Source organism: Abramis brama (genome assembly GCF_963993115.1).
Source record: "Abramis brama genome assembly, chromosome: 9".
NCBI lineage: Eukaryota > Metazoa > Chordata > Actinopteri > Cypriniformes > Leuciscidae > Abramis > Abramis brama.
The window spans coordinates 32,582,431-32,607,782 of record NC_139971.1 but is presented as its reverse complement, the minus strand read 5'-3'; the positions used below and the strand labels follow the sequence as shown (position 1 = coordinate 32,607,782).

At 37.9% G+C, this 25,352-nt stretch overlaps 1 protein-coding gene across 1 annotated transcript in view; it reads right to left on the bottom strand.

Annotated features, from left to right (window-relative positions):
• The window catches only part of itpr2 (inositol 1,4,5-trisphosphate receptor, type 2), a 99,549-nt gene that overhangs the window by 28,456 nt on the left and 45,741 nt on the right, over positions 1–25,352 (bottom strand). Inside the window, exons 27-40 of the mRNA XM_084124539.1 lie at positions 24,669–24,758; positions 24,395–24,520; positions 24,155–24,277; positions 23,524–23,724; positions 22,932–23,174; positions 21,892–22,017; positions 21,599–21,727; positions 21,336–21,456; positions 20,312–20,490; positions 18,085–18,227; positions 16,585–16,693; positions 1,031–1,133; positions 758–945; positions 495–675 (exon numbers count right to left, since the gene is read on the bottom strand). Of these exons, the coding sequence (XP_083980665.1) occupies positions 495–675; positions 758–945; positions 1,031–1,133; positions 16,585–16,693; positions 18,085–18,227; positions 20,312–20,490; positions 21,336–21,456; positions 21,599–21,727; positions 21,892–22,017; positions 22,932–23,174; positions 23,524–23,724; positions 24,155–24,277; positions 24,395–24,520; positions 24,669–24,758 (2,062 nt within the window). The remainder of the gene's footprint in view (positions 1–494; positions 676–757; positions 946–1,030; positions 1,134–16,584; positions 16,694–18,084; positions 18,228–20,311; positions 20,491–21,335; positions 21,457–21,598; positions 21,728–21,891; positions 22,018–22,931; positions 23,175–23,523; positions 23,725–24,154; positions 24,278–24,394; positions 24,521–24,668; positions 24,759–25,352) is intronic.

Genomic DNA, 25,352 nt, shown 5'->3' with positions numbered 1-25,352 from the left:
AGTATCATTAAAAAGTATAATATTAATACAGTTATACAAAAAAGCTAATCGAAAATCGAAAATTTATCCTTTTTAAAAAGCATTTTCAGTTTTCAGCCAAGAGCATCCAGAATTTTCATTCAGACCATTTATCAACCTTGTATTGAAATAAATAAATCTGTGGTAAATCTTTAGATCTACTGAATTATCTCTGAACTCATTTACAGTATTTCAGTATGAAGCATGAACTTCTGAAAACATACAAAGAAACATTCCCGAGTCAATCTCAAAATGAAAATAGAAGAAAAAAAAGAAAAATATATATAGTAAGAAAATAAAAAAATAAATGTATAAATAAATAACTTGCTTGATTTCCATACAGCAAAATATTATTATACTGTTCTGTTGATTTTGGGGTGAAATATGACCCAACATTTCTTCATACTTTTCATCATATTCACCTTCCATGGTCTTAAAAAAAAACATTTTTCTAATGAAAGAAAGTGGAAGTACACCTTTCTTATATCTGATTCCAGAGCCTTCTCCTTCCTCTTCTCTCTTCCTGCAGCTGAGCTCAAACATGTTGACTGACACACTAGAGCGGATCTCTTTCTGAGCCTGCTCCATCCGGTCATAGAAGACCTTGAAAAACTTCTCAGACTTCTTCTGCTTGTGCAGTTGATGGAAGAAAGAGTTCTGCAGGGAGACATGAAGGAAATTACATCATCTGGTTCTTGTGGACGGCATGTTGTGAATGTGTAACATCACCTTTATATACCTGAATCTGTGTATTCCCTCCTCTCAGCAGTGCAATGCCCAGCAGAATGCTTTCCTCAAATATACGGTCATTCTTAGTGCTGACGATGAGGTCGATGACCAGCTCGGACGCTCCCACGTTGTCCAGCGCACACTGGATGTCTGCTACGCTAGTGCCTGGCTTATCAGAGTCCTGCCCGGGAGAGCCACCTATACACACAGAAACACACTGTTGAGTCAGGATGTATATGGTGAGCGGACAGTGTTTCTTCTAATGGTCATCTTTGTCCCAGACCTCCAGAGGAAGAACTGCTCCCGCCGCTGTAATCCAGGGCTTTGGTGTGGGGCCGCTGGTTGCCAAAGTAGTGTGTAAGGAGACTCTTCCTCAGTGTGGTACCCTGAGGAAACAACAGAGAAAGGCAGTTGAGTCATTCTCAAAATATGGCATATTCTAAATGTTCAAGAAACCCCATATACAGATAGACAGATGTATCATTCTATAACTTTTATTATCAAATTATTAAAACTTTTATCATAGTTAAATAATATGATTTTGTTTAAAGAACAGAACTGTTCTAAAGAGCTATTTTGGAGTGTGTTGCTTTTTCGACTCTCTGGTGTAAATTTCTGTCCAGCATCACGGGTAATGTAGTTTTTAACCAGGAATTCAACTGTTAAACACTATTATTTTAAAAATAAGCTGAAATAATGCGGGCTGATGGCTTCGGCATAATCATAAGCAAATACCATGGATTAACAACCTCGTAGCTCACAGTAGGTCTGTCTTTAAAGGTTTATAAGTTTCCGTTTAAAATCAATTTGCCTATGGCAAAAACGAATGGAGTTTTTACTTCTGGAACCCAACTGTTGCACTCTATTATTTTCAGGGAAATGCACGGCTAAAGCAGTTCCAGGCAGGTCTTGACCGCATTGCATGCTCCTTTCACATCACCAAATTATTTTGCATAGATTCAACATAGATTCAGGTAATTCACAAGCTTAATCTCTCTCTCTTTCTCTCTCTCTCTCTAATAATTGCATTAATAACTGCATTAGTCTGCTATCAGTGGCTGAAGCTTCCGTTACTAGCTCTAAAATGACATTTTAGATTTAGCAACGGAGGTGTGGTATTAGATGCGTAAGAAATTAGGGTTAGGCGTTTTAAGGACAAAAACCTGACAAATGTCTTGAAATACATCATCTGAACAATGTCTTGAGGTGTTGTGTAACCGTAGAATAAGCAAAATAATTGACTTGTCCGTTGAATTATTAGAAAATACTGCCCATCCGAGGAGTGCCTGATTTTCAACAGTCTTACTAATAATAAGAAATGTTGAGCACCAAATCAGCATATTAGAATGCTCTCTGAAGGATAAGACACTTAAAACTGTAGTAATGATGCTGAAAATTCATGAATATATTACATTTAAAAATGTATCCAAAAAATGTTTTACTGTATGTTTGATGAAATAAATACAACCGTGGTGCGCATAAGAGACTTTTACAAAATGAGGAAGCAGCAAAATACTTATAGAAATAGAACTAAATGGATCTTAATCTGTACTGAACCCTGTACATTCCTTTAAGTATTTTTATGAAAAAACAACAACAACCTACTGCAAATATTCATAGCAAACTCAGTTTTTCTGAGAGTGTGAAGGAGGGAGTGCTTCATTTCCTGTCCGTTTTGATTCCCTTCACACTTTCACGTGTTTTCCTCCCAACCGTGTTGGATAAAAACACGCACTCACATGGGAGAACTTTTACATAACTAGTATAAACTGTAGTAATTGCTGTAATTATGCCAGAAGTGTAGCGAAACCTCAGGGAGGCAGAGGGTAGACAGCGAGTGCTGAAGGTAGAGAGCAGACGGCTGCCTTGAAAATCTGTTTCCCAGTGGGAGAGAAACTGAACGTGTGAAAAAGACAGAGGGTGGGGGGGGAGAGTGGCTGGCATAGAGACCAAGAGCAAGCGAGAGAGATAGACAGATCAACACAGCGAGAGAGAGAGAGAGAGAGAGAGAGAGAGAGAGAGAGAGAGAGAGAGAGAGAGAGAGAGAGAGAGAGAGAGTTATGTAACACCTGGTGGTGGCTTGCTGAGAGATCACGAGGAAGACACGGCGGAAGGAGCGGGATGGTATAGTGATTGTCTCTCCTTTCCTTTGTCTCCTGACCGAATGCTTTTTATTTTCTTTGTATCCTTCCTGCCTGTCTCATTCTCTTGCTTTTATACATCTGGTTGGGAATGGTTGCAGCTATTTTTCTGTGTTTTTGAGTTTGGAGAGAGAAAAACTGTTCACGTGGTCACAGTTTAATTACGATTGACAACCGTATTTATCAACAGGTGTGAGTCTGACTCTCGGTTTGTCCTGTTCATTCGACAGCTTGTAGGAGTGGCTCAAATATCAATTGTATGAAAGAAGTATGAAATATCAAAGATCACCACTTTCATTACACCAAAAATTCATAATTGACATGACATTTCAGAAAGGAGTCTGAAATAAAATAAAATAAATAAAATAAAATATATTTTTTTTTTATAAAAGACAAAAAATATTAAATGAACAAAAACGATAAAAAGTAATAAAATAAAAACAATAAAATAAAAATAAAAACAATAAAATAAAAACAAATGAAATAAAACTAAAACAATAAAAAAATGTATATAAATTAAATAATAAAACAATTCAACAATAAAAAAAATAACAATGAAACAGTAAAATAAAACAACAAAAACATTATATATATATATATATATATATATATATATATATATATATATATATATACAGTGAGGAAAATAAGTATTTGAACACCCTGCTATTTTGCAAGTTCTCCCACTTGGAAATCATGGAGGGGTCTGAAATTGTCATCGTAGGTGCATGTCCACTGTGAGAGACATAATCTAAAAAAAAAAAAATCCAGAAATCACAATATATGATTTTTTAACTATTTATTTGTATGATACAGCTGAAAATAAGTATTTGAACACCTGTCTATCAGCTAGAATTCTGACCCTCAAAGACCTGTTAGTCTGCCTTTAAAATGTCCACCTCCACTCCATTTATTATCCTAAATTAGATGCACCTGTTTGAGGTCGTTAGCTGCATAAAGACACCTGTCCACCCTATACAATCAGTAAGAATCCAACTACTAACATGGCCAAGACCAAAGAGCTGTCCAAAGACACTAGAGACAAAATTGTACACCTCCACAAGGCTGGAAAGGGCTACAGGGAAATTGCCAAGCAGCTTGGTGAAAAAAGGTCCACTGTTGGAGCAATCATTAGAAAATGGAAGAAGCTAAACATGACTGTCAATCTCCCTCGGACTGGGGCTCCATGCAAGATCTCACCTCGTGGGGTCTCAATGATCCTAAGAAAGGTGAGAAATCAGCCCAGAACTACACGGGAGGAGCTGGTCAATGACCTGAAAAGAGCTGGGACCACCGTTTCCAAGGTTACTGTTGGTAATACACTAAGACGTCATGGTTTGAAATCATGCATGGCACGGAAGGTTCCCCTGCTTAAACCAGCACATGTCAAGGCCCGTCTTAAGTTTGCCAATGACCATTTGGATGATTTAGAGGAGTCATGGGAGAAAGTCATGTGGTCAGATGAGACCAAAATAGAACTTTTTGGTCATAATTCCACTAAACGTGTTTGGAGGAAGAAGAATGATGAGTACCATCCCAAGAACACCATCCCTACTGTGAAGCATGGGGGTGGTAGCATCATGCTTTGGGGGTGTTTTTCTGCACATGGGACAGGGCGACTGCACTGTATTAAGGAGAGGATGACCGGGGCCATGTATTGCGAGATTTTGGGGAACAACCTCCTTCCCTCAGTTACAGAATTGAAGATGGGTCGAGGCTGGGTCTTCCAACATGACAATGACCCGAAGCACACAGCCAGGATAACCAAGGAGTGGCTCTGTAAGAAGCATATCAAGGTTCTGGCGTGGCCTAGCCAGTCTCCAGACCTAAACCCAATAGAGAATCTTTGGAGGGAGCTCAAACTCCGTGTTTCTCAGCGACAGCCCAGAAACCTGACTGATCTAGAGAAGATCTGTGTGGAGGAGTGGGCCAAAATCCCTCCTGTAGTGTGTGCAAACCTGGTGAAAAACTACAGGAAACGTTTGACCTCTGTAATTGCAAACAAAGGCTACTGTACCAAATATTAACATTGATTTTCTCAGGTGTTCAAATACTTATTTGCAGCTGTATCATACAAATAAATAGTTGAAAAATCATACATTGTGATTTCTGGATTTTTTTTTTTAGATTATGTCTCTCACAGTGGACATGCACCTACGATGACAATTTCAGACCCCTCCATGATTTCTAAGTGGGAGAACTTGCAAAATAGCAGGGTGTTCAAATACTTATTTTCCTCACTGTATATGAGACAATGTCCCTCCCACAAAAACCACCTGCAACCGACTAGCTAACAGCAAATGGTTGTTGAATCCCCTGTGGGCACCAAGAAACAAGTATCGTGGCAGACAAGCCATGACATTTTACTCACTTTGCCCTTCTACACTGTTGCACAGGAGGATAATGAAACCCAGGGTGGCTGTGTGGCCATGCATGTGCTGACACAAGACTGACAAACTGCCACAGAGAGAAGACACTTTTCTCTCTCACTCTGACAAGCACGTGTTGTTGCTGTTCCCACTCTCTCAGTAAACACCCATCAGCAGTCAGCACAGACTGTGTCTGCTTCAACAGTCTGGACAAACCATCACACACACACACATTCGGTTTTGCCATCTTTGTGGGGACTCTCCACAGGCGTAAAGATTTTTCTACTGTACGAACTGTATATTCTATCCCCTGACGCTAACCCTACCCAACACAGAAAACGTTCTGCATTTTTACATTTTCAAGAAAACATCATTTAGTATGTTTATCAATCCATTTCCCAAGTGAAGACACACACACACACATGCTATTTAAGAAATAGTAATCCAAATTGGTAACCAAACAGTTTTGGTGACAACTGAATTTGGTGAGACATTTCTCACAATATCTTATTTTGTGTTCCACAGAAGAAACAAAGTCATGCAGGTTTGGAGCGATGTGAGGATAACAATGTGACAGTAAAAAATGACGGATGAATCATCCCTTTAGGTTTCAGACATAAGCCATAATAAACCATATATGTCTATATTCGGGGCCTCTTCGTGTCATGTCCTGCTCCTGTTCACTGTAATTGGACATGCTTTCCTAGAAGCTGCTTTCTTTCCAACAAAATCAGCTGTAATGGGGGAGTTTAGTGTCTCCTGATGCTGCAGTCTTTCTTGCACTTCTGCAGAGGACTTGATAGGAAGACAGAGGAGGAACGTGAGAGATGAAGGTAGCGGTGCCAGCCTGACTCATCCGTCTGCTGCTGCATGTAAAAAAAAAAAACCCTGCGCAGGTGAAGTGAGAACAAAAGAGAGAGAGAGACTGCGAGAGCAAGAAAAAAAGGCACATAGGAGATGGAGAAAGAAAGAGAGAGAGAAGGAGGCTGAGGGAAAGATGGAGGGATAGATAAAGCAGTGGGGAGGAAGAAACAGACAGGCTGACTTTTTTTAAAATGTGCACGGGCACGCCACACTGCGGCTGGCCTGGCTAAGCCTGGGATGCTTCAGCAAGCTTAAAAAAAAAAGCCCTCTGCTGCTGTCTTGCAGGTAACTGCGAACTTCAGATGGAGGGATCAAGAGAACGAGAGATAGAGAGAGAGAGAGAGAGAGAGAAAGGGAGGGGTGCTCTGTGCTGCTGGTCTCATCAAGTCAGGTTCTGTCTTAGGCCTCACAGCACACCCTGAGTCATTTCACCTCCCATTACAACACATGGAGCTCTGCTCTAAACTTACAGCTGCCACACTTTCTTTTACAAGTTTTGGAAATGTTAAAAAATTTAATAGAGAAAAAAATACACACGCACACACAATTTTGTATACGGACAACCATTTTCGACATTGAGAATACATGAGAAATGTGTCTTGAGGACCAAATCAGAATATTTGAATGATTTCTGAAGGGTCATGTGACACTGGAGACGAGTAAATTTTGAAAATTTTAAAATATATTCAAATAGAAAACTGTTTTAAACTGTAATATTTCACATTATTACTGTTTTTACTGCATTTTTTGATCAAATAAATGCAGCCTAACTTGCTGTTTAAGTATAATAATATAACATTTTTAGAGGGTGCTAAAGTTATAATAAAGTCTGTGACAGGTGAGGTGTATTACAACCAAATATTCCCTGCTAATTTAAGCCAAGGAAGTCATTTTATGTTTTAACCATTGAAGCAGTTCTGTAAACATCACCCACAACTCAAAAGGCCTTCAGAAAACTTAATTGGCACTGTAAAGTTAATAGACTGAAACCTTGCACTCTCATTTAAGGGCGGAAGGAGGACTATGGCTTTGGGTGGAACAGATTTATGGAAGAGAAAGAGTGAGAGAGAAAATACACCTAAAATCTCATCGGGCAGTCTAGACATGAACACCATGGCTACATCTTTTCAGAGTTGAGAACTGGTATAACAGAAACCGGGGAAGTGGGAAAGAATGAGTGAGAAAAAGATATAGCTTTATGGTGCCTTTGCATCCTTTTTGAAGCTTGAAAGCTTTCAAGATGCAAAAGCACATGAAAGTAGGGTCGGAAACGAACAAGGGCTTGAGAAATAAATGCCACTAAAATGAACAAAAAGCCCCCCAAATTCAAAATAAGGGGGTAAAAAAATAACAGTTAAACTAAATCTATTACAATTGTCGCGATTTAAGTAAAATGTGAAAATGGATGAAGAGTGTCGACTGCAGAATTACATTTAGATCTGTTCACCTTGCATCAGATTTCCTTTAAGTTTTTGCATCATTGTGCACACTTGTTACTGTTGAGCTTATGAATGCAAAGGCCAATCAGAGTGACCGCTGTTCAGTGGACATGCTCACTGGTTGAATTCTCTCATCATAAACAACAAAGTCCAGATACAGTGATTGTAACGTGAGTTTCGGCGAGAATGTATAATTCGAATTAGATGGACCGCTTTAGTAATGGGGAACAATCTTTGCTCACTCTCTGTATTTAATTTATCCCCAGTTTGAACAATTTTTTTTTTCATGCTACTAAAATAACCAATGTGAAGCCTTGATTTTTTTTATAGTTTATAATATTCTAATTGACTGAAGAAATTGTTAAATTTAAGTATCTGACATAAAAGACAACACAGAAACATTAAAAAGGTATATATATATATATATATAAATTATAAAGGTAAAAAATGCCCTAGGAAATCAATTCCAGGAAGCAAATGCTGCCCCTTAATGGAAAAATAAATTTCTGACCCTTATATGAAAGTGATCCACATGACTCATGCACTTAATAGCTCTGTTCATTCGAGTGGAATGAATCATTCTTTTGAGCCGTGTCTTTTCTTTGAAAGAATTTATCTGGTTCACAAAACTGATCTGAAAGATCCGTTCAATTGTTTTGTTTTTTTAAAGAACATTTCAAGATCTTGCTGCATCTTGATCATAAGCTACACTGGCTTTGGTTCTGGCCATAAAACCCAACTCTACTCTCTGATATCAATCTCCCATTGCATTTAATCTTCTCACAGTGAAGACTCTTAACTCAGGGTTCCTGTAAGCATCCGCCCAGGCTAGTGGCCTGACCCTCTGCGATTGGTCCAGACGTCTCTTATGACCCGCTCTCAGTGGCAGCAGTGTTCAATGTGACTCTCCTCATAAACAGTGCCACTAGGAGCAAAACAAATTAGTCTTGCATGTGAGAGCAATTGGAGAGATTGTTGATTTGCAGGCAGGGCCAAGACAAACAGCCGGGACGTAAACAACCATTCCTGAAGATGACAGACCCTGGTGTCATTCGGAAGTGGGGCATGTGATCGGCTAACATCATTAGGGGCACAGGACGTGTTTGTGAGATGCACTGTATGCCGTCAGCGCCTGACCCGTGGAAGCTTGGGCCTTGTTTTCGGACACACCCGACCCTTCGGAACCCACCAAAGTGAGCATTTACACACATTAACACGGCATGTTACACAAACAGTACTCCGTACACATTCACAGATGCTTAGTCTCATGCACAATTAATCTGCATGATGAATCCACTTAAAATTTATAAGCAAAGGACTGACAAACTGACAAAATGAATAACATCTGTTGCACAGCCTTCCATTGAGGCATTATAAAAGCACGTAGGATGGAGATATCAATTTGTTTTGGGTATCAAATGAGCACAAACCACTGAAGCACTTTACTAGGGTGTGAATCCCTAAATAAAGATTGAACCCCCTTAAAATTAAGTAAAAAAAAAAAAATGTGTGTAGGTTTTTTAATTTCTAATTTACATTAATTCACAAAAGTTGGATAACAAACAGATGAACTTAAAACTAACAGATTTCATTAGCAAGACTGCATTCAGTTGATCTAAAGTGACAGTAAAGACATTTATAATGTTACAAAAGATTTCTGTTTCAAAAAATGCTTCTCTTTTGAACTTTCTATTCTTTTTTTATCATGGTAGCAAAAGAAATTAACATTGATAATAATAAGAAATGTTACTTGAGCAGAAATGATTTCTGAAGGATCATGTGACACTGAAAACTGGAGTAATGATGCTGGAAATTCAGCTTTGCATCACAGGAATAAATTACCATTTAAAATGTACAAAAACAGAAAACAGTTATTTTAAATCAGAATATTTTACTATATTTTCAATAAAAATAAATGCAGCCTATATATGTAGTTTGATAAGTAATCAGTTAATGTCCTGTAAGTAAATAATAATGGTGATATGGCAAGTAGGTTCAGACATTGTGTCCTAAGCAAATTCCACAGGTAATTATTTCCAATTCTTAGACGGTTTTATTAAAAAATATATTCCCATGAGTAACAACTACGGTGTCTTCCAATGGTGTTTTTCGACTATGCAGCACAAACTAACACCGATACAATAAACAATAAAGAACCAGATCTACTGTAAGCTGCTGAGTACATGCTGCTCCTAAAGTTAGTCCTTTCACTGAAGCTCACTGCTGCTGCATTCTGTGAACCCCCTGTGGGTCATCTATAGGTGTGTTTTTCTGACTCTTAAAGGAAAAGGAGCTGTACAGCATGTACTGGCTTATTTCCATGGCGACCACACACCTCATGCACCATGCTTGATGACTTATTTAAATGGGGTGGGAAGGGAAAAAACACCATCCTCATGAATACAGAACACAAACTTGCAAACAGATTGAAAATTTTCAATATATTAAAGAGACACTTGGCTCTGAATATAAAAATATAACCAGTTCAAATTCTTAGTATTTTTCTAATTAAATAATTTTTCTGACTAAATGTTAGTGAAAAGTTGAATAGAAAAATTTAATTTCTTACTCACTGTCACACTTTAATTTAGGATCCAATTCTTACTATTGACTAACTATTAACTACGGCTTTTGCCTCAAACTCCAAATTACTGCTTCTTAATAGTAAGGTAGTCGTTAAGTTTAGATATTTGGTAGGATTAAGGCAGGGGCATTGCTAGACCCTTTTTACTGGGGCACGAGCCTTCCACATTTCGCCTTGGTATCCTCACCTTGCAGTCCGACGATACGACATTGCAGCTAAAAAGAGGTTTTGTGTGTTAATGAATAGTATGTGAATCCCGTTTTCCATATCTAATTTAATTGGCACGGATTTGATAGATAACATTAGCTTGATAACTGCTAAAAGAATGCTTGTTGATCTCTTCTAATTTGGCCAGGGGCACGGGAAATATTTTCACAAGGTTTATAAACACAACGCAATATTTATAAAGAAATCAGTCATTTTTAAATCAGTATACCTTCAGGAATGAATTTAACTTTAAATTGTAAGTGTACTACAAACCTTTCCTCTTATTGAATTGTTTTAATTTTACATTGTTTTCTTTCTCGAAACAGGATTGTATGGGTTGATTCCTCTTGGATCTGGATTGACGCACACCAGGGTCTGAAATTAATGGGGGCTTGTGGCAAAAATGGCATCAAAATTAACAAAAAATGCCCCAATAATCAGTTCCTGGTTTTTACATTTATAACAATAGTTAAGCAACAGCAGGAGTGCTGATATATCCCTGAATTTATTGCAAATGTGATATTGAGATTATAGAAAAGTTCAACAAACAATTAGTATTAAGTAACACAGTAGTCTGTTTTTGTTCCTTCAACGAAAATAGTTCCAAAAAAGCCATATCACGCTGCGTGTCTTCGAGCACATTGTTTCGTTCCTGAATGAATCAACGTTTCTGAATGAATTGATTTGAATGAATGATTCAATGGGCCCTATTTTAACAATCTAAGCACATAGTCTAAAGCGCAGGGCGCAAGTTCACTTAGGGCGTGTCCGAATCCACTTTTGCTAGTTTAACGACGGGGAAAATGGTCGGTGCGCCAGGCGCATGGTCTAAAAGGGTTGTCCTTATTCTCATAATGAGTAATGGGTGTGTTTTGGGATTTACGTGCATTAAACCAATCAGTGTCTCATCTCCCATTCCCTTTAAATGCCAGTTGCACTCGTGCCATGGCAGATTCGCTATTTACCTGACGGAATTTGATAGTGGAAAGACCGAAAGCGTCTCCAGAGCGCAAACGGATCTGCTCGTGCGTGAGGTAAAAGTCCGAACATCTACGGGACAAGCCGGATTCCACCATATCTTTATGTGCACAATAATAATCTTTTACATTGTAATCCTTTTATTTTGAATATTTGGCATGTTTGTGTGCTGCTGTGCGTCCCTGTGTGTTTAATCAGCAGAGTGTATGCCCGTTGTGAACCCGCCTATAGGCGCACATTACTAACGCGCTCATTAAATAACAAAAAAAAAAATTGCCCCATTGACTTTAGACCAGGTTTTAGTTGGTTAATGGCGCAGTCTATTTCTGTTGCCTCAAAATAGCAATGCGCCAGAACACACCTCGTTTTCAGACCAGCACACCAATGGGTGCACAAATGGGCGCAAATGTATTTGCTATTTAAACAACGTGGCGCAGGACGTGAAAATGATAACTGCGTCGGACTGAAAGTAGCAAAAAACACTTGCGTCGCGCTTGGCGCTGCATTGCGCCGGGTGTAAGACAGGGCCCAAGGACTCAATGTGATGTGACTTTCCGCCACCTACTGTTGGGTTTCCGCTGTAAGATAGACATTTTTTACATTTATTTTATTTTAGTTTTTTTCCTTTTAGTTTATTTAAATTAATTTAGATTAAGTGTCAAATAAAATGTAAACTTGCACTGATTAAGTTAATGTTGTTAGTAATTGTTTATAGTGAGAATAGTTTATGGTGAAAATTGGACCCTAAACTAAAGTGTTACCAAAGTTTCTTTATTCTACATTCTTCAAAAACAGTTTGCTTTGAATTCCAGACTTTCAATATGGTCTCAATCTTGAATGTCCCCAACTGTAGGTCCCAGTACAGTAGTTAAATGTGTTGCGAATACGTTTCATATAGATTTTAAATGCCAACTGTAGCAGCAGGAATGCCACATCCTGCTTTATTTTACTGTAAGAACTGTGAGAACAGGTCTGCTGGCATATGGCATTGGCGAGACCCCGGGGTTAAACGTGTGTGTCTGTGTAGGCTTTGGTCTAAGAGCTCTGAATGCTCTGGTGGGATTTGTGTGTGGGCTGAAACAGTTGTATTTCATTGCAGTCATCAGGGAGACCTGCTAGCACTGAGCTAGTGTATGAGTTGCGTTTTAGAGCATGTACGTGTCCCACCCCCAGTTCAGTGGTGTGTGAGTGTGTGCATCTGCATGTGTGTGAGGGGTTTAACCGTGTGAGGTTGGTAATCTGAAAAGCTGCTTTGCCTCCGGGCGGTAGTGTGAAACTTGGCTGGAGAGAGATCCAGCAGGATGAGAGAGACAGAGAGAGAGAGAGAGAGAGAGAGAGAGAGAGAGAGAGAGAGAGATATTGAGATTGAGAGAGAGAGAGAGAGAGAGAGAGAGAGAGAGAGAGAGAGAGAGAGAGAGAGAGAGAGAGAGAGAGAGAGAGAGAGAGAGAGAGAGAGAGAGAGAGAGGCATAGTCTGTTATGTAACAGGGCTTTTCTTTCCTTTGTCAACAAACAGGAGAGACCTGTGCACACACACACACAAAGTTAGTCACCAAATACTGGCATGAGAGAGTTTACTTCAAGGGCACGCCTGACTCGTGAGACGTGAGGTATTACTCTATACAAACACACTCCAGAACAGGCCGCGGTTAATGTTTTGTAACAAGAGCTGGATGCAAAGACTTGGAAAAGAGGGAAAAGTATTTGCTAAAGAATATAACTAGCCTGGATGTCTTACAGAGGGGTTTTTACATGTACACTGAGCCACGAACACTCACACATTTATCAGTTTCTGCAAAAACATGAACCCTGTGTGGTGCCTCTATTACCGCCTTTTCCATGGAAATCGTCCTGGTGCTCGTGCTCGAGTTCGTCCAGATGGATTTATGAACAGACCTGTGTTTTCACTGACGTAACTGACTATGTTAGAACACAACCTGCCCACGAACATAGTACAGTACATCCCAGTCTTTGTTTTGAGAACTTTCTTGTTTGAACACCAAAAAGTGCAACTCATATTAAGAGCTGAGTCTGCAAAGCGTCACGATAGACGGCGTTGATAGTGTTGCCAAAAAAAAACATAAATCTGAGTCCAAGGATGTGAACAGCTCTGAGTAGAACGTCGCGGGTTGCCATCGCATAATTATGGTAATTATGACATAGCGTGAATGCAACATAAGCTTGTTGTTTTGGTTCAGGAGGAACTGTAAAAGCTGTTTGTTTGAAGCACTCTGTGACTGCGTGTCCTCATGGAACGATGATGATGTGTGATGTCTGTGTAAGGTATGGAAATATATGTTGACAAGCAGGTTGGACATCCTATCATTGCATTCGGACCGAAGGTAATGATTGGACAACATTTTTTTGCCCTAATACTTCCACAGAAGATATACATAATTGTTTTTATATTTAGACGACTTCTAATATTGATTGGTATCAACAGTGTTTATGAAAAACATTGCCTATCCTAGTTTTAATTATCATTGTGAGGGAAGTTAACGTTTTTGATTACGTGTACGAGGGCACTTTTTTTGTCGCTTTTGATTTCATGGGGACTATAAGTCATCACAGAAACATGCCCTCTCTCTGGAACCACAAGTCTGAACGCAACTACACACAATCCTTCTATAGTGTCAAAAACAGTATAGATACACTGCGATTTGAAGCTTTGTTGTCAGCCTTCTCTGCTTTGACCGTTTGGCCATTACCACATATCTAAAACAACAGCACCTGCTTGACATTCTGAACATTGTGTGCTGCCACATGCTCACGTTCACCTCGGAGAGAGAGAGAGAGAGAGAGAAAGAGAGAGAGAGAGAGAGAGAGAGAGAGAGAGAGAGAGAGAGAGAGCAAGAAAGGCCAATTATGTTCATGAGTCATGACCTGCTGCTCAGCAACCAAACCACTAAGTCATTGGTGAGAGTGATAGAAACAGATAAAAAGAGAATGGCTTCTAGCTAATACAAGCAAAATTCAACCAAAAAACAAAGGCTTAGAGAAAAACACTGAGATAAACAAGTGGTAAATGAAGGGAGAGACCGAGCGAGTGAGCAAGAGCGAGAACATGATGAGCCACGTGAGTTTGGCTCAGACACTGCAGGCCGGTTACGTAAACACCCCCCACTCTGTCGCCTCATGGACTCAGCAGACACCGCACCTCTCCAATCCCTCCGCCTGCTGCTGCGCCACGCTTTTTCTCTTCCCTCACATGGCTTCTCACATGCTCGCTCCCTCCCTTCTTCTTTCCCCTCGCTCACCCTCCTACTCTCTCTCTCCCCGGGGAGCCGGCGGTCTGTGCCGAGCATGCCTGCGTGAAACTGCAGCACCACTCTCAGGGCGGGAAGAACACGGCAAAACAGCTCAACCCCGTGGAGAACGAGCGCTCCAAAATAAACAAACACACACTGACGTGGAATTATGCACACTATCGTTTCAGTGGTGGAGAGATGGAACAAATATGAGTTGCTTTTAAACTTGTCACAAGTTCTGAATTGAGCTGGTTGAAGGCACTGTTGTCTTCTGTAGAGCTGCTTTATGGCAACGAATGCGTTTCAGAATTGACAAATTTTTGCAACATCAACTACTGACCAATTGCTCACCAATGTTCTCTTAACTTACAATACTTTTGGGAAATGTGGCCTAGAACTGAGGCAACATTGAACTAACTCCAGCTGAATAACGACACCATTGTCTTCTGTAGAGCTGCTTATAGCTGAATTGAACTTGTTTCATAATTAATGAACTTTTCACAGTTATTGAACTGAGCTAACACAAAACTGACTTGAGCTGAATAATTTTGAAGCTGCTTTACAGCAGTTTGAATTGATCTCATATTTAATGAAATTTGCATCGTTGACAATATTATTTTGCTATTTATTACAGTGAAACAATCTGTATAATGCGCTATACAAATAAAGTTGACTTAACTTGACAAGTCGTGTATGTTAAGTCAAGTCACCTTTATCTGTATAGTGCTTTATCCAATACAGATTGTTTCAAAGCAGCTTTATAGTGACAACCAGGAAAATAACAGAATCAATGATGCAAACAGAATTCAATTCTGCTATAAAACAGCTCAAAAAAAGACAACAGTGTCATTATTCAGCTCAAGTCAGTTCAATGCGGATTTAGTTCAGTTTATGAAACATAATGAAACAAAGTTTGAATCAGCTGAAATGTTACATTAAAGACATTCCACAACTAACTGTGATGTCATAATGACTATGATGTCATAATGTTAATAATGCAACAGCTGGGAATAAATCTGCTTTTCCTGTCCTTTATTCTGTCTTCTTCCTTATTTTTCTCTGGCTCTCTCTTTCCCCATGTGCAAGGCTGTAGTCAGCTCTCTGCAGTATTGATTTGTGGTGCTGGGTGATTTGGCTACCTGCTCCAACATTATGAGTGTGTCCTCATGTGCCTTTGCTTATGTAACAGCGCGGGACTCTTTCTCCGCTGAATGCTGATTAACTGTCTGGAGCTTTAGGACTCCCAGCATTCACTCTGCCACAGATGCCAACGACACTGCAGAGGCCCGAGAGCTGCGCTTCACTTCACTTGCCCGCATATGCGCACACACTTGCGCTCTGGGGAAGGGTCATCAGGTTCACAGTTCTTGGTTTTGGCACTAGCGCCCTCTTCTGGTGGTTGTTGGTATGGCATCAACAATCCCTAGAGGCATTATGACATCACAGGTGGCAGGTGCATATTTGATGTGTGCTACACCCGAGCTGATCCACTACTTGTTAGTGTAAGGTTGCATTAGAAACCCATTTCTACACTATTAGTTTTTTCATGTGTTTTTAATGTTTTCGAAAGAAGTCTATTCTAAATGTCTTTCACGCGTCCTTGCTGAACAAACTTTTTTTTTTTTTTTTTACGAACTTTGAGCAGCAAATCAACATTAGAATGGGATCATGTGACACTGAAGACTGCTGAAAATTCAGCTTTGCCATCACAGGAATAAATTACATTTTCAAATGTATCAAAATAGAAAACAGTTATTTTAAATTGTAATGATATTTCCCAAATTTACTGTATTTTTCATCAAATAAAGTGGTGAGCATAAGAGACTTCTTTCAAAAAACCTTAATAATTATTCCAAACTTTTGACCGGCAGTGTGCATTTTATACACTCTGTGAACAAGATGAGTCGTAATTTTGGTTCAAGACTAAGATAACTTATTCATTCATGAAGTAAAAGAGGGAATAAAAAAGGCTGAAATTAGGTTATGGAAATGTTCTCATCACACTAACCTTTTCCTCGAGTGTCTCCTTCCTATCCAGCATCTCTCGAAGAGTCTGCAGGATCTTAATGCACAACTTCTCCTCTTTCTCCATCAGTTTCTTGGTGTGTTTGATAAGCCTGCGAGAAAATGTAGTATCATATTTAACAATAAATCAGGAATACCAAACTGGCCAATGTACAAGTCAATGTAGAAGTCTTTACTATTTTTGATCAATTTAATGCATCCTTGCTGAACATGAAATCTTACTGACCCCATACTTTTGAAGAGTAGTTTACATAGTGTAAATCAATCCACATATTTGATATCTGTCAATAAAATCAATTGATTTGCAAGCCAGAATTGAGGAAAAACTATTAACCCTTTAGGCGCATATAGGGATTCAACGATATGAACATTTTGCCCGATACCGATAATTTTTTATATTTGAAAGCCGATATATTGGCCAATAAATCTAAATCCAAATTATGATATAATTTTTGAGAGCCCGATTACAAAAACAAAAGTCTCACCATTAAAAGCCATGTCCCAAGCACACAATTATATATAATATTCTCATTATAATTTTATATAGCCTATATGACAGACTTGCGCTGCACTTAACTGTATACCCTCTTTGTAGTAATTTCAATCATATTTCAAGTAATTCTAAACCATCATGATGAACAGTGCACAACTGAAGTGTATAGCTGAAGGAAATAATCCATTATTTATCGGCTTAATTTTCTTATCGGGCCGATAACGATGTCAATAGTAAATATCAGTTTACATTTTCAAACATTCCTTTTGCCATTAATTGTAATAATCCAGTGAGATTTCTGTGTGCACAAAGAGTCTGACAACAGCCGGTGCTCCACACAAAGATCTTATCCAGTCTGTCTGTGATTACATGAAGAAACAGAAAAAAACGAGAACTGCTGCAACATCTCCAAGATGCTTGAAGAAACCTACCTGCATTCAAGTATTTAAATTGTTTTTGAACAACAAATTTCCATAAGTCACGTAATTTCAATGAATGAAATGGCCAAAAAAATCAGTAAACAGGAAATATGTTTTATGTCTTAGCCATGTAGACATATATAAGTGCACCTCAAACACAGACCTACTGTGATTATAGAGGTATATCTTGCTCAGACACAGATCATTTCTTATATAAGGCACTCAGAACCCCAGGCACATTCACAACAAATACATTTTATAGCTTATATATGATGTTGCTGGTATACCATTCACAGCAGAAGCAGGTCTGACACATTTATACGAACATAAAATGTTTTCAATTCTACTTCAATACTTAATTCCGTTTTTACAGGCAAAACATACAACAAAAAAATCAGTTGTTTAGGATGTTGCTGATATAATGTTTTGGAAATATAGCAGAAATTCCCATGGATCTATAATGTCATACCTATACCTACGGCTATTTTTAACACCGTCACTGGACCTGTTTAATATATTCATTGTGGATGACGCACAGCTTTAATTTGTTTGATGTGGGTGCGTGTCTCACTTCGACATGAAGGCTCCATCTTCACTGCGGAGCTGAGCAGACTCTGGAAACAGCATCTCTGGGCTGTGCAGCACATCTACTAATACAGAGAACTCTGCTTGTACCCGTGGACTAAACTGCTCCTCCAGATATGCAACGACTCCCTGAAACACATAAATCAAATCAATCAAATCAAAAGTAGTAATCAATTTAAGACAAAAGCCTTTTTTCACATACACAAGGCTTTTAACACAAGTACTATTACTGTTATAATTAGCAGGTTAGCACAGGGGTTTTCAATCTTTTAGATGCCATGGACCCCTAATGAAATTACTGTAACGTATTTATTTTACTCACTGTTTTATTTTATTCCATTTACTTAGTTTAATCTTATTTTTTATTTATTCATTTGCTAATTTAGTTTGGGGACCAAATCTCACTATTAACTAGTTGTTTATTAGCACATAATAATGCCTTATCCTGCATGACCATATTCTATATCCCTTATCCCTACCCCATACCTAAACTTATTATAACAACTACCTTACTAACTGTTAATATGCAGGAAATTAGGAGTTTGAGGAAAAATTCATAGTTAATAGTGAATATGTGAAGTGTGTGACCATTTAATTATAGGGGTGTAATGAGACACTATCTCACGAGACAAGACGAGACACGAGATTGGGTTCACAAGAACGAGACGAGATTTTTGCACAATATTTTATAGAAATCCTCAATGACAAAATTCATGACTGGAAAAATAGTCTGCAGGTGCATTTTGAAATGTTTTAACTAAATCATCTTGTAATGAATGTCATTTCAGTTCTACTTTGAGTATGAATTATCAAATACAATGAAATACAACAATATACAAGCACTGTAAAAGGTTTTACCACAAACTCAACTGACTGGCTTCTCTCAAGTATGATTTCACACGGACCTTACTGTACATGAATTATGAGCTTCAAGAACTTCTGATTGAGGCTGTGTGTGACCTCCTAATGGAACTACTTAATAGAAATAAAAACAATATAAATAACAGGGAGCTCGTGTTTTACTTTCACTTTTAAATTCGTGATCGCGTGTACTCCGTAGTGGCGGTGCTGAGCGCGGGTTCCACAAGATAAGGGGCCATTCACACAGAACACGTTTTTGCTTTGTAAAATGCGAGACGCTGGCAGTGGAATGGGGGAACTGATTTTAACTTGAGCGCCGCGTTTTTAGAATGCTGTGTCATGCACGAGACGCTGCAAAAGATGCAAGACACGAACGCAACTTTATACACATCCGTCTAGCGCGTGTTTACATAGAAAAACAATGGAAAAGTACCGCACTGGATTGGGAAAACGCCTTCTGTGTGGTCAACACTCTGTTGCGCAACAAATCCTTCGCCATCGTCACGCAGATCGGTGAACTGTGATTACTGATTATGTTACAATAGTTTACAATGGTTTTTATTTTTATAAACAGCAAAACGATAGTGGAGGCAGTGCCGTGGTGTACACCGTAATGTGATGTGAATGTAGCGGTGGCATATTCTATGCTAATATTATTTTTTAAATAATATCATTCAGGAATAGGCTACCGATTAGCATAGAATATGCCACCGCTACATTCACATCACATTACAGTGTACATATTCTATGCTAATATTATTTTTTAAATAATATCATTCAGGAATAGGCTACCGTACAACCAAGTCGCACAAGGTCAAAATTGCATTGTCGACAGAGAAAAAACTCAGATAAGTCTAATTGATGCATAAGTCACATGTTATTATTACAATCAGAATTAATACAAAATACTGGTAAATAAAATAAAACCTTTACAAACATTATAAACACTATAAATTCAATTTACCAGTATTCAGAATAGAACAGGAAAGAAAAACATATAAAATAGATCAAATAAACATAAATCATGGCATTCCTTTCAAACAATATTTATTATAAATGCAAAGCCTAAACTAATTTATTTAAAGTGAAAAAAAAAATGAAAAAAAAAAAAACTATGGCCATTTGGGAAATGCGTTATACAGTTAAATTCATACCACATTTTTTGCATGTTTTGCGTGCTTGCTGTTAATTACATTAAGTTGCTTTGGAATATAAGTCGCAGCACGTTTCAGATGGTAAAATTATGCCACTTGTATTCGGGTACATGATTCTGATTGGTCAGTTGCCTTTAGAAAACTACACAGATGAGGGTGTTTTACCGGTGACCGTTTTTGATGTGAAGGTGTCGTTACCTGTAGTTTCTCAATGATCTTGTAATCATGGGCACCAAAGGGCTCCTTGCGGGGACGGCCACGGGCCGACAGCTTCCAGTCCTTCACTGCACGCTGCACCATGCTGGTGTGTGTCTTCAGCGACAGGGCATTGACCTGACCGTCCAGGTCCACTGGAATAGGGATGGCCCGACTCTTGGCTGGGAAGGGTTAGGAGGAGGACAGTGTTTACAATACATTTGTAACCTCATTAGAAATTAATGAAAAAACCTTTATGCATTATCTGAAGAAAAATCGGACAGCAAACACTTCTGTATTTTCCTTTGATTTTTTGGGTACGTTTTATAGTATGATTTTTAGATTATTTAAGGCAAGAGTACAATTTTGTGACAATATTTCCACAGATACATTTCTTATTCATACATTATTTATTTATTTATCTTGCAGGTTGCATGCTTTTTGTGAGCTGTACTTGTCAAATTAAATGTTATTATCCTCACAAATACTGTACGAAAATGAGTATGTGAACAAAAGGTTTAGAAATATAGCAAGTGAACTAGTTAGACTTAACTATCCAGAATTAACTACTTAACCCAAGATGAAGTATGTAAAGTAAAATGGGAACAATATAACCCAAGATTTCTTAACCTAGGTTTTTTTAAACTAAACTGTTAACAACTGTTAGTGTAAAAAGTCTATTTGACGTAATTTGTTTACCTTGATTTATCTCATATTTATTTGTGTATGTATTTATCTTCACTAAATCTTTACTAAATTCTCAAAGTTGAATGTTTTAAATTGTTTTTCCATAAAATATCTTTTTTTTTTTTTTTTAGTGCCTATTTCAGCTATTTTGAAATCTAATGAAGGACTGCCAATATTTAAAAACATATAAAAAAGATGAATTAGCATGAAACAGTTTTAGTCATGCTGAAGATACCAGGTATGACCGTACATTAAAAATAACATTTTACAGACAAACCAAAACCCTCTGTCACATGGTGGCCTTATATTTGGATTAAAAGACACGTGTCTGACAACTTACCGACATCATTAAGGGTTTTAATGCAACCCTCGATGTTAGTCTTCTGCAGGGAGTTAAGCCAGGTGCAGTTGTAGAGTTTGCAGGAGGCCTGCAGCACTTTTATGAAAATTCCTTGATGGGCCTGATGAAGAGATCCAGTATGATTTCCCACTCAAACATCACAAGTAACACCACATTAATATGACTGATTCATAGAGGAGAAATGCTTCAGACGAATGAGACATGTTGTGGTCAAACTCATAGATTAAACTTTCTCGCTCTACCTGAAGGTTTGAATTGCTGACAGAGAACTGGGAACCGAAGAAGCCCTTGACGATGGCCATGATGGTATCGGTGACGTATTTCTCGAGGCATGTGTCAACATGCTTCCTGTCTGTGGGGCTTTCAGACACCTACAACAACATCATCACAGTTCAGGATGCTTATCACCCACATAGCAATCACAAATCAGTCACAGATGATCTAAACAGCTCTTCAAACCAGTATGTAATAGATCATTCCTCACAAATTGCGAGGGAGGGAAAGAGAAAGAGAGAGTTGGTGTCATTTAACTCACCTTCTTCATGTCTAAAAGGAAACTGTCGAAGAGTTTCCAAATGTGATTGCTGGTGTAGATCTCCTTCATCTCCACCTCAGTGTCCACATAGCAGTGGTTCACAAAATTTACATATGCTATTTTCACCTGCAAAAGAGGAAAAAACAATGCTCAAAAAGGCTAGCTGATGTCACTTAAAACATGTCACTTGGTTTTATTTGAAGTACCTTGGAATACCAGCTAAATACCATAGTACAGTATATGTACTCTGTAATATTTCAGTACCATAGTATCCAATGACCCCAAAACACTTTTTCAATGTAAATAAACATTTCTCATTTTAAACTACATTATTGATAATTATTTTATTGGCTTTTATTTTATATTATTCAATAACATTCATACATTTTAAATGTGTGGACAAAAATATACATACACTACTGTTTAAAAGTTTGGGGTTGGTAAGATTTTAATGTTTTTGAAAGAGGTATCTTATGTTCACCAAAGCTGCATTTATTTGATTAAAAATACAGTAAAAACAGTAGTAATTGCGAAATATTTTTTTTCTATTTTAATATATCATGTCACATGATACTTCATAAATCATTCTAATATGCTGATTCGGTGCTCATGAAACGTTTCTTATTATTATCATCAATGCTGAAAACAGTTGTGCTGCTGATTTTTAAACAGAAATCTTTTGTTTTTGAATAAAAGTAATAATTCTTAATATAAAATTCTTGAACATCTTACTGAACAGGAACTTTTAAACTGTAGTGTATATTTTTTTAATTCTGTATATCAACGCATTATGGTAATTCCATCTTATACCATCACTGTGCCTTTTTTCTAAGCGTCAGCTTCCTACTGTACATGTTCTTAAGAGTGTTTAACTTTTAGCTCATTTGGGATGGACTGTAATAGTGCAAGCATTCATTTTGTTCTCCATAATCAGACAAATATCATTAGATAACTTATAAAGTGCATAAACAACAACATGTACAACATCTCCGTCACTTTTCAAGAAAATAACTTTTCAGATAGGGATAATGTTCTGTTACCTCTGCAGTGCAGTCTTCGTGCGTGACCACTTTGACAATATCATCAAGTGGCAGAAGTGAGTTGCATTTGAGCTCGGTATCAACATTCTTGCCCTCGGTGCAGGCTGCCAGCAGCTCGACCAGAGTGATGTGGTACGCCAGAGACCCGTTCTCATCCCGCCCAGAAGACATCATATTTTGCAGTGCCGGAAAAGAGGCACGGTCATTATAGAAGACCAACACGTCTTCTCCTCCGTTCACCAGCTACCGTCCAAAACAAACACATTGTCTGATTTATCACCTAGAACACTATATAAATTCACTTTCATGTGAATGGAAGCATTTTTGACAATAAGTGGAGAGGAATACAAGAATGAATATTAAGATGTTCTCAAAATGTATGGATAACTATCACGAAATACACATTTTTAAGAAAAGAATAAAGAAAAAAATATATAAAAACATTTGAAAAAATAGTATTAATTATTATTACTTTAAAAATATGTGCAAAATATATATTTTTAATATTAATGTGTATTATGAACATGATTGTGTGCTTTGAGTCTGAATTGCGCATATCTTCATGGAGCATTAAATTCAAAGTCCATCTCACCTCATTCATGATTTTGCACTGACATTCCTTCACGTATTTGCCATCCGCTTTGACGATGGTTTGGAGGAAGCTCAGGTACTCCACGTGACGGCCGTGGGTCTCAATGCAGTGCACGAAGTGATGCACCACGCGGTCGCTGATCTCATTGCACAGGTGGTAGTTGTTCCTGAAGATGAAGCACATTGTCTTGGCCTCCAGAAGCTGAGCGAAGCGAAGACAGAATCAAATAAAATATTCTCAGAATCCCCTCTCAACACCAAAAAAATCTATTATTATTTGCAAGGACATGTAATGCTCATTAAAGGGATAGTTCACCCAAAAATGAAAATTCTGTCATCATTTATTCACCCTCAAACTTGTCCTTTCTTCTGCAAAACACAAAAGAAGATATTTTGAAGAATGTTGGTAACCAAACAGTTGATGGGCCCCACTGACTTCCATAGTATGGGGAAAAAAATACTATGGAAGTCAATGGTGCCCCACAACTGTTTGGTTGTGAACATTCTTCAAAACATCTTCTTCCGTGTTCAGCAGAAGAAAGAAATTCATACAGGTTTCGAACAATTTGAGGGTGAGTAAATGATGACAGAATTTTCATATTTTGGGTGAATAACTCTCTGGTGAAACGCACCCCGGGTGTGAGGAAGAGGTTGAGGTGTTTGTGCAGCAGCGCCTGGTTCTGAGGGTTGTCTCTGCAGAAGTACTGAAGGAAAGTGTGGGCTAGAGTCATGATCTCGTCCATCTTTTCATCCCCCTGGAGATGGAGCAGCAAGAATTTGGCAGCATAAGGATCCCGAAATGATAATCTCCAAATCTAGAGTCATTTTATTGCAGCATGTACTGTAATATGATTGAAGGAATGTCCACTCACCTTCTCATACGGGATCTGGAGCAGGTCCAGCACCACAGTGTGAGCTCCCATGTTCTTCAGCAGCCTCTGCTGCTGCACGCGAATCTTCTTAGCAGGAGAGCAGAGTTTACTGAGACTCAGCAGGATCTATGTCACACCAGACACAAAACCATGAGACCGGCATTACATTTAGAGGGAATTCTGCTGTGTATGCGGCTATTAGCATTGCCGTTATGTAATATATAAGACTTGTACTCTTTGGAGCGGAGGAAACATTGAGTGAAAAAGTTCACACCTCTTTCACAATTTTGTAGTTGTTGGCTTTGTTGCTGTCTATTTGAGGTTTATTGTTCCCATCCTGCACTGGGCTCAAGATACCTGCTTCCTGTAAACCAGATATTACACACAGTCAGGTAACATCATCGATATTGATTTTCTATGATCGATACTGATATACATTATGTTACTGTATCACATAACAGATATGCAGAACTACTTAACTCTTATTTCTGCTTTAGTGTCATTGAAGTATTATTTATATACTACTAGAGTATTTATTCATACTTTAATTAGTATTTATTAAAATTTTTGGAATAACTATATTTTCAGTTTTCATTTTAAATTTAGTTTAAGTTTCAGTAATTTTGTGCTTTTGCCAGTTGTATTATTATTATTTTTTAATATTTCTAAGCATTCATTTATCTTTAGTAATATTTTATATATTTATTCATATTTTATATTTTAGTTTTAGCAGTTTAAGCATTTCAACTTAAATAATAAACAGAAATGTTTCCTTGGCAACTAACTGAAAGAAAATTCATTTTAAATGTATTTTTAATTTTACATTTAATTAAGTTTTTAGTAATTTTGTTATGTGCTTTTGTCCTTTTTTTAAATATTTGTATTTAGCTTTGTTTTATTTCAGATTAGTTTTAGTAGATTTAGTAGAAATCTTGCTTTGCAAACTAACTGAAATAAA